Below are 12,962 nucleotides of genomic sequence, written 5' to 3' on the forward strand. Positions count from 1 at the left end.
TGATTGTCCAGCCACATCTTTAATATGCCTCGCCCATTTGGGCTCCACTTTGTTCAGCTGGTTTGCAAAAGCTCAAGCAAATCCAAAAATATTTTACTAAGAACATTGAGGATATGAGAGAGCTCTCGTATTGGGAGAGACTGAAAAAGTTGGGACTGTATGGTGTTCAGAGAAGGTATGAAAGGTATCTGATACTGTACGTCTTCAAAGGTATCCATGAGCTTTGTCCCAACCCAGGGTTTAGGGTCAATTTTAGTGACCGTAGAGGCTTAATGTGCGTTTTGAGAGCACCTTCAAGCCCTCGAGAATCCAGGCTAGTTCGAACAATGAAGTCCACCTCTTGTCTTGCTCGGGCTTCCCCATGGTTTAATTTGCTTCCCTCTAATATTCGTGGGGAATACGTACGTCTTGTTGATCCCGTTGCATCTTTCAAGTCAGATTTGGACCAATGTTTAGATACCATTACAGATCAACCCTACATTCAAGGACTAGCTCGGTCTGCCAACTCAAATTCGTTGGTAGACCAAATATCATATAAAGATTGAAAGGTAATAAATAGACGAATTATAACCTTACATTTTCATAGTAATGGGGATTTCATTCCCTGTAGCGGTTAAAAAAGCCCGTGAAAAAACAAACCCAAAAAAATTACTAGCTACTACAAATTTAGCTTTTGCAGGCATATGTATGTTTGGCCATCGTTACGTAGTAATAAGTGTCATACCAACTCATGGCCATGAAAGTAAATATAAGATATGATAGAAAAAGTTCGAAGCTTTACAAGATGAAAAAAATGGTCTACATGCTTCGTGGTCCATGCCAGGAAGCCCGTTGGGCGTGATCGGCCCAGCGGTGGGTTGGAGCTCTATATTACCAAACGCTTTGAGCCCACTCTTCTCTCGTCCTCTCCTCATCACATAGCCGTGGATGCCCAAGGTGAAGAATCCGGAGAAAGTCATCATTGGTGGTGACTTCAAAATCCGTCCTGACTCGAGTGAATTCTCCGAGCTCGCCCAAATCCTGAGCCAATGGAAAATCACTCTGGGCTCCGACCCGGGAGTCCCAACAGACACCTACTCCCGGGGCGCCTCTGTACTTGACCACATTTTCCCATCAGAAAATATTCCATCTCCGGCCAGTTTCGTCCATCCACTGGCCGTTTCTGATCACCTCCCGATTTCAGTCACCTTCAAGATGTCCAAAAATTTCCATCATCTGGGCGTGACTCGAAATGGGAGGTGCGGGGTCAATGTGCAGAAGTGCGCGGCTCAACTTGAGGCCCTGCAGCTATCCATTAACACCAGGAACGCAACCAACCAAGCTGCAGTGGCCCAAGGCATTTCGCAAGCATTCAAAGAGTCCTCTTTGATGCAGAGGCGCAGAGGAGGACTCAAAACCCCCCCTACCATCGAGAGCTGAAGGGTTAAATGCTCCAAAAATTGCGAGGTGCCAAAACGAGCCAAACACCAGAGACTTGGGAGCAATATGCGACATCAAGAATTGCATATCACAAGTCTCTGAGGAGCGCCGAGTCAGCCCAACGAAGGTTGGAAGTGGAGAATCTGCTCTCTTAATCGGCCTCGCCCCGGATGTCGGGCTTGTACATACGTGCCAAAAAGCCCGCCACCAACTCGGAGACTCCAATGAGTAAATTCCTCCTCCATTGTCAAGAACTGCTTGCATCAACATCGGAAACAGTAGTGGATGAGGTCCAGGGCTGCCCAGAAGAACAGCATCCCCTTTTGCAGCCCTTCACGTAACTCGAGATGGACGTGGCCTTCAAGAAGATGAAGAGCAAAGCCCCCTCAACATCTGGGGTTTCTCCTTAACCAACTTTCACTTCTCCGGATCCAAGCCCAGCTCCTCCTCCAACATCTTTTTAGCCTCGCCCTCCATTCTTCCTTCTTCCCTCCAGAGTGGATGGAGTCAGCCATCATATTTCTCCATAAGAAGGGATCCAGGGACATTCCAGACAACCATCGGACCATCGCCCTGGAGAATCTCTTCTTGAAGATGATGTCCACCCCACTAGCTGCCCGCTTCTCCGGATTAGCCGAGGACAGGGATCTCCTTCCGAAGTTCCAATTCGGTTTCCGGAGAAGCCGCTCAACCACCACGGCAGCTACTCTCCTCTATGAAATTGTGCATTCTAACATCAGCAACAAGAGGAGAGTGTATGGATGCTTTGTGGATTTCTCCAAAGCATTCGACAGGGTGGACCGAACGCAGTTATTCCTCAAACTCCAACTATGGGGAGTTCCGCGTTCATTCTGTGTCTTGCTGTCCAACATCTATGCGGGACTCAGGTGCTCCATTCGCTCTGGTGAGGACCTATCCCCTTGCTACTTCACTTATGTTGGCCTTCCGCAAGGGGATCCACTATCGCCAATACTATTCAAGCTCTATGTATCCGACCTGCCCGAAGCCCTCACTCACCAAGGCCCCATTATCCACCAATTTCCAGTTCAATACCTCCAGTATGCAGACGACCTGGTTCTCTTGGCTGATTCAGCCGTGGAATTGCAAAATGCCATCAATGCACTCCAAGGTTATTGCCAAGAGAACGGCCTTCAAGTCGTACAAACAGGAAGCTATTTTTAATCAGTTTCAACCAAGTCTTACAGAAACGACAAAATCTATGAAATTGTCTGCTGTATGTATTGTCTTCAGAATTCAAGTGAATGCACAACTAAGTGTACACATGATGGTTGTGAATAACATTTTCAAATATAGCACTTTTTGTGTGTTTTAAGTGACATAATATAGCATTTTTAGCACTTGTGAGACTATGCAAGAAAAAGAAAAATAATCGTTCATTTGTGTGATGATGAAAATTGACATTAATTCTTTGGGAAATTAAGTTAACATATAACCGGGGCATTTAATGGCAAATAACGATGAAATTTGGACCACTAAATCCCATAATACTAAGTAGCGGTGTAATAGATAATATCATGATTTATATGCAAGAGCTAACTAAGTGTACTCCCAATTTACTATAATGCTTTTAGTTACTTAAGTTTTTTTTATGTGGGCTAGAATTCCATAGAGCAATAAAATCTAAATTGTTGCCCATGATTTTCTGAGGTAGAATAATGCCAAGATGTGTTTAGGAATTACCATCAAAACTTTAAAGGGTATTTTTACCACAATGATTCGCTAAGTTATTTATAAAACCCATAAAACCCTTACGGAAGGCCCATTCAATTATCACGCAGCCTCTTGTTGTAACCAAGTTGCCGTGACCAAAACTGTAGGTCCCATTCTGATTCCCTCGTTAACGTTTATACAGCCATTACACGAACAATTATTGTTGAAATTGTTTGAACTGAAAGATGAGAAGTATGAGAAGAAACGAAAGAGGCCAAGTTGTGCTTGCAAAAGTGTTTTCTCAGATCCTGAAAGCGCCAATAAACTGCCGATCCGTGAATTCATGCAAAACGTTTTAGACCATATAATTTCTGAACACCATTGATTTAAAAATATGCTACTGTAATACTGCTGCTGAATTCGCTGAGTCAACTGACATTCTTAAGATCCAACTTAACCAAGAAATCACAATAATTCGACTGAATACGTTTTAAGCCCAGTGTTTTGTCGAAGAAACCTGCAATGAGTTTATGAAACGTTCGTATCTCTGAGTTAAGGCTTGGATGTTACTCGGAATGAGCATCCACTCAGTATTTTCATACCGGTCGTACGTACGTATCATACGTCCTCTTGCGTCATACGTGTCGTACGTCCAAGCACCTGACTCCGAGGTAAGGGCTTTAAAAACAGACCTCAAAGAAATAGATTTCGCCACGGTTTGTAACATGCAAAGTGCGCATGACAGAGGCACAGCGCAGCGTGTCTTATCTCTCTATGCTCATTTCTACCTGTTATCTGTACATGTACCTTGTTGAAGTAAGTTCAGCTTTCAGTGTCCGAGAATCACGGTGACGGTTACAAAGCACTGACAAAAGTACCATGTTTACGTACCTGACGTTATTGCTATTGGGGGCTGTGCTGTACCTCTACCTCAAGATTACGAAGAAGTATGGATCATTCAAGGCTATGGGGATCCCAGAATACAACCCAGTGTTTCCTTTGGGATCACCAAACCATTGGAAATTGGGGACGGGTAACTAACTAATAATAATATCGTCCATTGTACACAACAACACAACTCATGCTGCTTTTTGATCTAGGACGGCTGAACTTTGTCAATTCTGTGGATGAAGTTTATGAAGCTTTTCCCAACGAGAAGCTGGTGGCACATTTCCAAGGGGGAAGTCCCCAATTAGTGGTGCGAGATCTCGAGTTGGCCAAGTTGGTGCTCATCAAGGACTTTGATCACTTTGTGGATCGCAGAGGCTTAGAATTGACACAGGACACTGAAGCTCAAAAGGCCATGGGTTTAATGCTCACTATGTTGAAGGGAGACCAATGGAAGGCTATCCGAAACACTCTGTCGCCCGTGTTTACCAGTGGCAAGCTCAAAGGCATGACGCCCATCATCAATAAGGTTTGAAGAAGCATATCAAGCATGGTGTGTAACAGACAAAAGCCTCTAATTTGCGAGCATGCTTTGGCATCATAGTTGGGTCAAGACCTGGTCAAGCATTTGGAGCCGTTTGCCAAGTCTGGAGAAGAATTCGAGGCTAAACAAGTCATGATCAACTTCACAACTGATGTCATTGCGGAATGCGGCTTTGGCATCAATGCCCAGGCCATGTTGGACCCCAATAGCGTGTTCAAACAAAATGTGAGCACATCTTGAAAGTGGTGCCATGGAATGATAGTTCAAAATTGAGCTTTGACTTCAGGTTATGAAAATGAGCGGTGGTCCCAAAGGCTCTATAATGAGCCTGATTCGATTGGTCATGATCCTTTTCCTTACGCCCCTCGCTAGATTTCTGAGGATCAAGTTAATGAATGAAGAGTCCTTAAATTACTTCATTCAAGTCATTCGACAAACCATGGCCACCCGAAAAGAATCGAAGGCCAAGCGAAATGATCTCATCGACCTCGTATTAGCAGCCTTGCGAGATGATGGCCGAGGTCAGTTACATACCATTTATTTTCTTTAATTTTTTCGTGTTCTTCAATTGGTGCTCGAAAACCTTCTTGTCAATTCTAATTTTCAGGCCCTAAAGAAGTTGAGGACGCTCAATTTGAAAGAGACGCTCAAATCGAGGTCAAGACTCCATTCCAGTCGATCCCGGAAGAAGAACTTGAACTCTACATTGTGTCCAACGCTTTCATTCTTTTCTTTGCTGGCCTTGAGACTTCCTCGACCATAATGTCCGTGTGCAGCGTTTTTTTGGCCACTCACCCTGACGTACAAGAGCGGCTCTATCGAGAAATTCAAGACGCCATTGATGAACATGGAGTCCAAGAGATGCCCTATGATCGGATTCAAACCTTACCTTTTTTGGACATGGTCATCAATGAGACTCTCCGACATTATCCATTGGCTATTATGGAGCGCCAATGTGTGAAGGACTACAAATTCCCCGGTTATGATTTTGTTGTTCCAGAAGGGATGCTGGTCCAAGTTCCATCTCCGGCCATTATGAAGGACGCCAAATACTTTCCAGATCCATTAAAGTTCAATCCCGAGAACTTTAGCGAGGCAAACAAGGCCAAAAGATCACCGTATGCGTTTTTGGGCTTTGGGCAAGGTCCACGGAATTGTGTGGGAATGCGATTTGCTTTGTTGCAAGTGAAGATCGCCATAATTCGATTGGTGGCTAACTTTGAAGTGCTCCCAGGTCCGAACACGAGCGACCAATTTAGACCCTCTCCCAAATCTCCGTCAACCCAACCGATAAATGGAACTTTTATCAAGATTGTTAAACGTCACTAGAGGGAAGCGTAACCAAAAAGGTTCAGCTGCATTTTGTTATTATAGTTATCATTTTCAAAGTTACTTTTTGTTCTTATGAGAATGATTTAAAAAAGTCGTAGAAACATGATTGAGTGACAAAAGTCATTTCCATGGTTGGCGTAGGCAGGAATACGAAAAATGACACCGAATGACACTAAAAGCCTCCGGTGGATGAAAGTGAAATAAGATTAAGCATTAACGTTAAAAATGCAGTTTGTAAGAAGGGGAACAGAAGAAATAAAAGTAGCCCCAAGATAATTGAATGTTTGTCCATGGTGTGCACTCGAAACATTTGATGAACTTCAGGGGACATGGGTTCCACCTCCCAAAACACGTGTTATCACGCCATATTAGCGGATTTAGTCAGTACGGCGGTGGAGAACGAGATTCGGTGCAGACCGATGGAGCTTACAAGGGCAATCAACGGAAGAAAGTACGTAAATTTTGGGGTCAAAAATGAATCAACCGTGTACGGAGACTGGGATAACCAATTTATTGTTGAAACTTTAAGAGGATGGAGGTTCGACCAAATTTGGCACGCCACCTCAGACCTCTTCCAAGCCAAGTTTTTTTCTTGGGTTGGGTTATCCTCTGGTTTGATTTGGTATTGTTTAGTGTTCATTGAGCACAATTGAATCAATCATAAAAGAGGAATGAAAAGCTAGAGCAAATCAAATGGTAAGAAATAGAAGACATAAACATATAAACCAAAAGAAATTGTATTAGAATGGGTATAATTGCGTTCGATCTGTCCTCTGTTTTAGACTCCTCTGCGTCATCATTATTAAAATATATTGCAAACTGCTTACAAACTAAGTATTGCAAACTTAGCTAACGTTCATACCTACGCTGAATACTGTTTAATCCCAATGATTCGAGGCGCTCCCAATAGCTTAATTTCCACATCCGTCAATATATCTCGTGAAACTCTTTTGTACTCGTTCAATCCTATTTAATCCGCCAGCGGTCATGGGGGCCTAGATTGGGGAAGCGTATTCAAGGTGTGGCTGGACTGTCGATTTGTACAGGGTTTTCGTAGTCAATACATCTCTGGACTTGAATGTTCGATATAACCAGCCGCAAGTCTGAAAAGCCTTGGTCAATTTTGACTGTACATGCTCTTTAAATTTACAATCGTCTTGAAGGATTATCCCAAGATCCTTGATTCAGTTTACCGATTCGAATGGGTTCCGGTAACTATCGATATAAATAGGGCAGTCTGTACCAACCTAATCGTATGTCATAGTTCGGAAATTACCCCCCATTTAACTCCATATTTCTGGGCTTGCACCAAATCCTATATTGTGTCTAAGTCGCTTTGCAACTTTGTCCTATTTGCTGAATTTCTCCCAGAGACTAGCTTGGTGTCGTCAGCAAAAGAGGAGATAACATACTTGAAATGTTGCGATAAGTCTGTGTATTAAGTGGAAGACAAGCAGAGAGCAAACACTGAGAGAAGTAGACATGAATATAACATCTCCTAGCGATCTAAGAGGAAACAAGGCAAAGTGTTTGTTCCAAGTCATATTGAGAATATAATTGGTCTTCTATGGTGTGTAATGCTTCCTGTTTGAATGTTCGATGAGGGTACTCGGTGGTGGGCGTGTTAGATTAGATGAGGATAAAGCCGAAATTGTTTCTTCACCCTCACTAAGGCTGTGTACCTCATGGACCCTTGATGATAAATTGGCTATTGGCGTACAAGCAATTGATTGTGTCTTTGAGGGTACCTGGTTCGATGATTATGGTTACATTTTTTGTAGATGAAAAGAGCGAGAACAACAGGCGCCCCAATGATCCAGGTAACGCTTAATCCGAGATTATGGGTATGAATCTCAAACACAGGGAATCCGGATGAAGAGTCCCTGTTGATATTAATGTGCTGGATTCAGTTGTCTTGTGAAATTTCTTCCTTTTTATCGTGTCCTTCAGTTTTTGCACTTGAAGGGTTGCATCACAACACTTAGTGAATCTTAACCATTTCGTACCACAGTTGGGAAGTAGGTTGCGTGACTCCTTAATTAAAAAGTTCCGTTACTCAATTAGTAGCGATCTTAAATTTTGATCGGAAAATGCAAAAACCGTACAAACCAAAAAAAAAATTAAAAAAACAACAACAAAGCACGCTGTTGCCTGTGCTAAATGACCCTGATTGATCTATAAAAATCAAACCACATTTTTGAATCACTCAAATGGACCTGACTGACCCCTCCAGTGTATACTTGCATTGCGTAACGTGCAAAAAGGTATTTCTTTCATTGAGCTAGATTCATTTAGTGTGTCGAATCTCATTAAGAAGCTAGTATGTTTGAAACACTTCAAGCGCCTGACATTTGCTTGCGTTGTAAGTCATGCACAGGAACAAAACTGTACCCAGTCGCATTTCAAAATGCGCGTTGACAAAACTATCTGATACTCGCAGTAGGTGCAACTAGGTGCAAATCGCATCTCAAAATATGCACTCACGAAACCATGCGGGTGTGCCCCATTGGAAAAGGATTTTTCCTCAATGGAAGAAGCCTTAGCGTAATCATTTGATCAGGAATTGGACCGATTCTTCAGTATTCGCCAAAGCCGTAAGAATTATAGACACTTACATTGCGCTCAAGAGCACAAAGTAGCAAGACAAGACAAGAACTCTCAAAAATTCCTCGACTGCCAAGCCAAAGTGCATTTGTGTCATTTGATGCCACCTTCTTTACATTCTTGACATGATCTGTTCAACTCGAATATTGTATGTAGGTTTTGTTACGTTCAACCAAAAGGTATTATATCATTGTGACATATCCACAAACCAAGAGGTACTCAAATTATGAGGAAATGGTTTTGGCTCGCGGTTGCCTTGAGCATTCTCACCCACTGGACCGACGCAACATCCATCTGTCAAAAAAAAACAAGGATGGAATAGTTGATCTTCTAAAGACTGGCCTCCAATCGAATGTTATCTTGGAAAAACACTTCCCTCCAAGTCAAGAAGACGCATGTCGCGGTTGAAATGGTTGTGGTTGGGGTCGGGTTCTTGTCTTTGCCGCCCCACGCACTTGTTGTTGCGCAGGCTCCATCTCATTGTCAATGGTCTTAATCTCTGCCGCAGTCTCGGCTCTGGTGTCAGCCCGGCCAAGATCCTCAAAATGTTCATCAACCTCTTACATTGCGGCCAAAACCGAGCTAACCGTGTCCCGAAACGCAGCATTGTCCAGGATGGACGCATCCCTGTTGTAGTATCCAGCACGGACTTGATGTCCCGAAACACTGCTTTTCGACATACCGCGAGTTTTTTTTTATTGTCGGTTGTGCAGAGGGAGGTGCCATGGTGGCCTCGACGTCCCAGTCCTGAACGAAAGTGTTTACTAAGGGAGATAAAGATCTCGACGTCCCGGTGGCAGTATAAGGCTCCGTCCAAGAAAGAAACCAAACAGTAACCCAATAATAGTGCAGTGTGGCGAGTTTCTATCTGAGGTCAAATCTGGGAGCTAGAGGCTGTGTAAACCCGTTGGACGCAGTCTGTCAACGGAACGACGACCGTGTAAGGATGGAAGTGGAAGAAATATAAATGAGGGGAAAGAATGGGACCTCTCCAGTACGTGGGAGAGCAGAATGACAGGTGTGTATTTGCTAGTCAGCTGAAAGGGAAAAAGGCTGTAAAAGCAGAGTCAACATCGAACATCAAATACAGATATATGGAGGGATGATCCAAGAATACTATTATTATGTTGTAATCCCTCAATTACGTCATCAAAATATTGAGTCACTGCTAAAATGGGTACGAATCTCATGTTGGTCAGATATGGTACTTTTTTTTTGTCAAGGTATTTAATAAGTTTTCCTTAATCACCTTTTCCATGACCTTGGCAAAATTTAACGTCAGGGATGCTGGGCTATAATTGCCTGGTTCGTCTTAGCAACAGTTTTTTTCCATAGCACTTCGACGGAAGGACATTGATGCCCATGAGGTGGAGCATCTTATGTCATGTTGCTTCTTTCACATGGGAAGCCCAGGCCCTGGGCACAATTTCATTGTACATGACTAGTTCCGTTGCTGTTAAATAAAATCAGATAAAATTGGAATTGATGTTTTTGCAAGTTTCATTTAGCAAAGCCAGGCTCAAATCTTAAAACTCAACAACCATTATGTTCTTGATGGTAAAGACATTCTATCCCAACTGGTCTAACAAGGCCATTCAGCACATACCCACTCCAAATCTCCTTTTTTTCTTCTTTGGTTTGGCTTTTCACAGGCTTTTCTAACTGCTACAGGGAATATAATCCCCAGTACTATTGAAATGAAAGGTTATAATTCGTCTATTTATTACCTTTCAATCTTTATATGACATTTGGTCTACCAACGAATTTGAGTTGGCAGACCAAGCTAGTCCTTGAATGTAGGGTTGATCTGGTATGCTATCTAAAAATTTGTCCAAGAAAGGAGAGATGTGGACTTCATTGTTCGAACTAGCCTGGATTCTCGATGGCTTGAAGGTGCTCTCAAAACGCACATTAAGCCTCTACGGTTACTAGAATTGACCCTAAATCCTGGGTTGGGACAGATCTCATGGATACTTTTGAAGCCGTACAGTATCAGATACCTTTCGTACCTTCTCTGAACACTGTACAGTCACAACCTTTTTAGCCTCTCCCAATATGAGAAGTCTCTCATTCCTGTGATGATCCTAGTGAAACATCTTTGGGCTTCTTCGACCTTTTGCAAACCTGCTGAACTCATTGGATCCCAAATAGGCGAGGCATATTCAAGATGAGGCTGGACAATCGACTTGTACAGAGTTAGCATCGTGATGCTATCTCTGGACTTAAACGTGCGATATTTCCAACCACACATTTGAAAAGCTTTACCCACCTTCAACTGGATATGCTCATCGAACTTTCCATTGTTTTGGAGGACTAAAAATCAACTAAATCTCTCATTGATGAGACCTGTTCAATATCTTTACCTCCATTATCTTCGAGTTAAGCATTCAGTGGCGTTGACCCGAAGGTCATTGAGCGGAATTTCATTCCGTTCAGAGTCATATTACTCTTAGGAACCCAAAAATTTCCCCTTCAAGCGGATGGTCAATCTCTCGTTGCTCGAATGGTGGAAGCTTACGAGGACCTCCCCCCAACCATCCGTGATGAGCCCAAGAAGACACTCAGAAACCCCGGTATTAAGAAGAATATCAAGTCGAGATTTGCCGAAACCAAATAACAAGGACTGTTTTCCCTAATCCAACCACATTTCATACCTCATTAATCTAGTCATTCTCTCAACCTTTTTCTATACTTGCATTTTCTACATTATAATTTTACACAACATTGACATATCAAACCACAAACGCCCAAACACGTCGATTTAGAGAACTTTGATATTCTGCGTCCTTTCGAAATAAATTACTAACTTACTTAAAACAAAAAAAATAGATTATTTCTAGGTCCTTTGCAATGCTTGTGGAATTTTGGCCATTCTTACCAGAAACTAACTTATTATCGTCAGCATAAGAAGAGAGACTGGCATTAATACTAAGCTTTTGAAGCGGGGCAACGAACATTATAAACAAGAGGGGCCCTAAGATGGAACCCTGGGGAACACCTTACTTGACATCATGAATGGCACTAAGGGATCCCTCGACCTTAACTATTTGCTTCCTATCATGAATGAAGCTTCTTTTCCAATTGAGAACCTTGCCTTGGATCCCAATGTCATGAAGTCTATTCGCCAAAAAGTCCATGATCTACTGTATCAAAGGCCTTGGCAAAATCAAGATAGACAACATCAACTGACTTGTGTCTTTCCAGTCCCTCAATGACCTGCTCTAAATGATCAATCAGCTGGGTAACCGTGCTAAAATATGCTTGGAACCCATGCTTGCTAAGAGGATGGACTTCATTGACTTCAGGAATGTCAAAAAGCTTGGACTTCATGATCTCCTCAAACACCTTCGTAATATTCAAAGTGAGAGAAATTGGCACATCTAGTTCATTCTTGATTTACACTGACTTACTTGTGCTCGAACTTTCCTGTTGAAACATGTAGATCGTAGAAAGTATCCTGTCAAATAGTGCTTTGCAAGTTCAAGCCGGATTTATCCCCAACTGGTATAAAAAGGCGAACATCGCATTGATGTCCATTCAATTAGAAATTCGTCTCATTTGCGTCATGGTCAAGGCCAAGGAGTACAATGGGGATCTCCGAGCCAAAGTGGTCGACGCCCATAAGTCTGGCACTGGCTTTCGACTCATTTCCAAGAGGTCTGGCATCCCAATTTCCTCAGTGAGAGACATCATCAAAAAATACCAGCATCGTCAGTGCTTTTTGTTTGTTCCAGGTAGAACACCACCCAGATGACATCCAGTGTTCCTGGTTGATGTTGGTGAGCAGATCACAAAGAGCACGGGCGAAGCTTTGAAGCGCAATTATTTTGCTTTTGTGCCCTATTATGATTCTCAATTACTGTAAATCTCAATTGACGTAACCAAGATATTTACTTTTATGTGGATACTCCAGATTGAAATTGTACAATACCAATAAAACACATCATATTTGGGAGATTCAAATGGCCTCCAAAAGTTCACAAATGTTCACATTTTACAGATACCACGCAAGCAAATAAGCATTTCCCAACTGTTCAATCAGATACAAATGGAATTTTCTGCCTGTTCAATTTCCAATCTCTAACAATGCTTTCTAAAACTAAGTAGTTAAAAACACCACTAATTGATATCAATTATTATTCCACTGGTTGGGGGGGATGTGGGATGAGGAGTGGAGTCAGTTGTAGAACCCCTCTTTTTAGCACCTTCTAGAATCCAAATAGAAAGTTATTTTATTTTTCGGAATTCCTTACCGCTTTTAGGAATGGAGTCCCAGCAGTTCGTGATGAAAACCTTATTCAATTTACTTTATTTTCATATACTATTACTTGATCGACCAACGCATTAAAGTTTGAAGATCTAGCTAGCCCTTGAATGTGAGGTTGATCAGGAATTTCAGTCAAAAACCTGTCCAAGTCTGACTGAAAGGATGTTACTGGATCAACACTTACATATTCTCTACGAATATTTGAAGGCAGAAATTTGAACAATGAAGGAGCCCGAG

General features: G+C 42.4%; 1 protein-coding gene across 1 annotated transcript; it reads left to right on the plus strand.

Moving 5' to 3' along the window:
* Positions 1 to 3,900: 3,900 nt before the first annotated feature.
* LOC131891652 (cytochrome P450 6j1-like) lies at positions 3,901 to 5,960 on the plus strand. Its single transcript, XM_059241282.1, has 5 exons — positions 3,901 to 4,123; positions 4,191 to 4,507; positions 4,583 to 4,747; positions 4,809 to 5,043; positions 5,130 to 5,960. The coding sequence occupies exons 1-5, from the start codon at positions 3,970 to 3,972 to the stop codon at positions 5,849 to 5,851; spliced, it is 1,593 nt and encodes a 530-aa protein (XP_059097265.1). The 5' UTR covers positions 3,901 to 3,969; the 3' UTR covers positions 5,852 to 5,960.
* Positions 5,961 to 12,962: the final 7,002 nt, after the last annotated feature.

This window comes from Tigriopus californicus, chromosome 12, assembly GCF_007210705.1.
Source record: "Tigriopus californicus strain San Diego chromosome 12, Tcal_SD_v2.1, whole genome shotgun sequence".
Lineage (NCBI taxonomy): Eukaryota > Metazoa > Arthropoda > Copepoda > Harpacticoida > Harpacticidae > Tigriopus > Tigriopus californicus.

Excerpts from the sequence above, each read along its gene's own strand:
- LOC131891652 (XM_059241282.1), top strand. The coding sequence starts at position 3,970 with ATGTTTACGTACCTGACGTTATTGCTATTGGGGGCTGTGCTGTACCTC. Across the intron at positions 4,124-4,190 it reads CCATTGGAAATTGGGGACGG|GACGGCTGAACTTTGTCAAT; the intron begins GTAACTAACTAA and ends TTTTTGATCTAG. Across the intron at positions 4,748-4,808 it reads ATAGCGTGTTCAAACAAAAT|GTTATGAAAATGAGCGGTGG; the intron begins GTGAGCACATCT and ends CTTTGACTTCAG.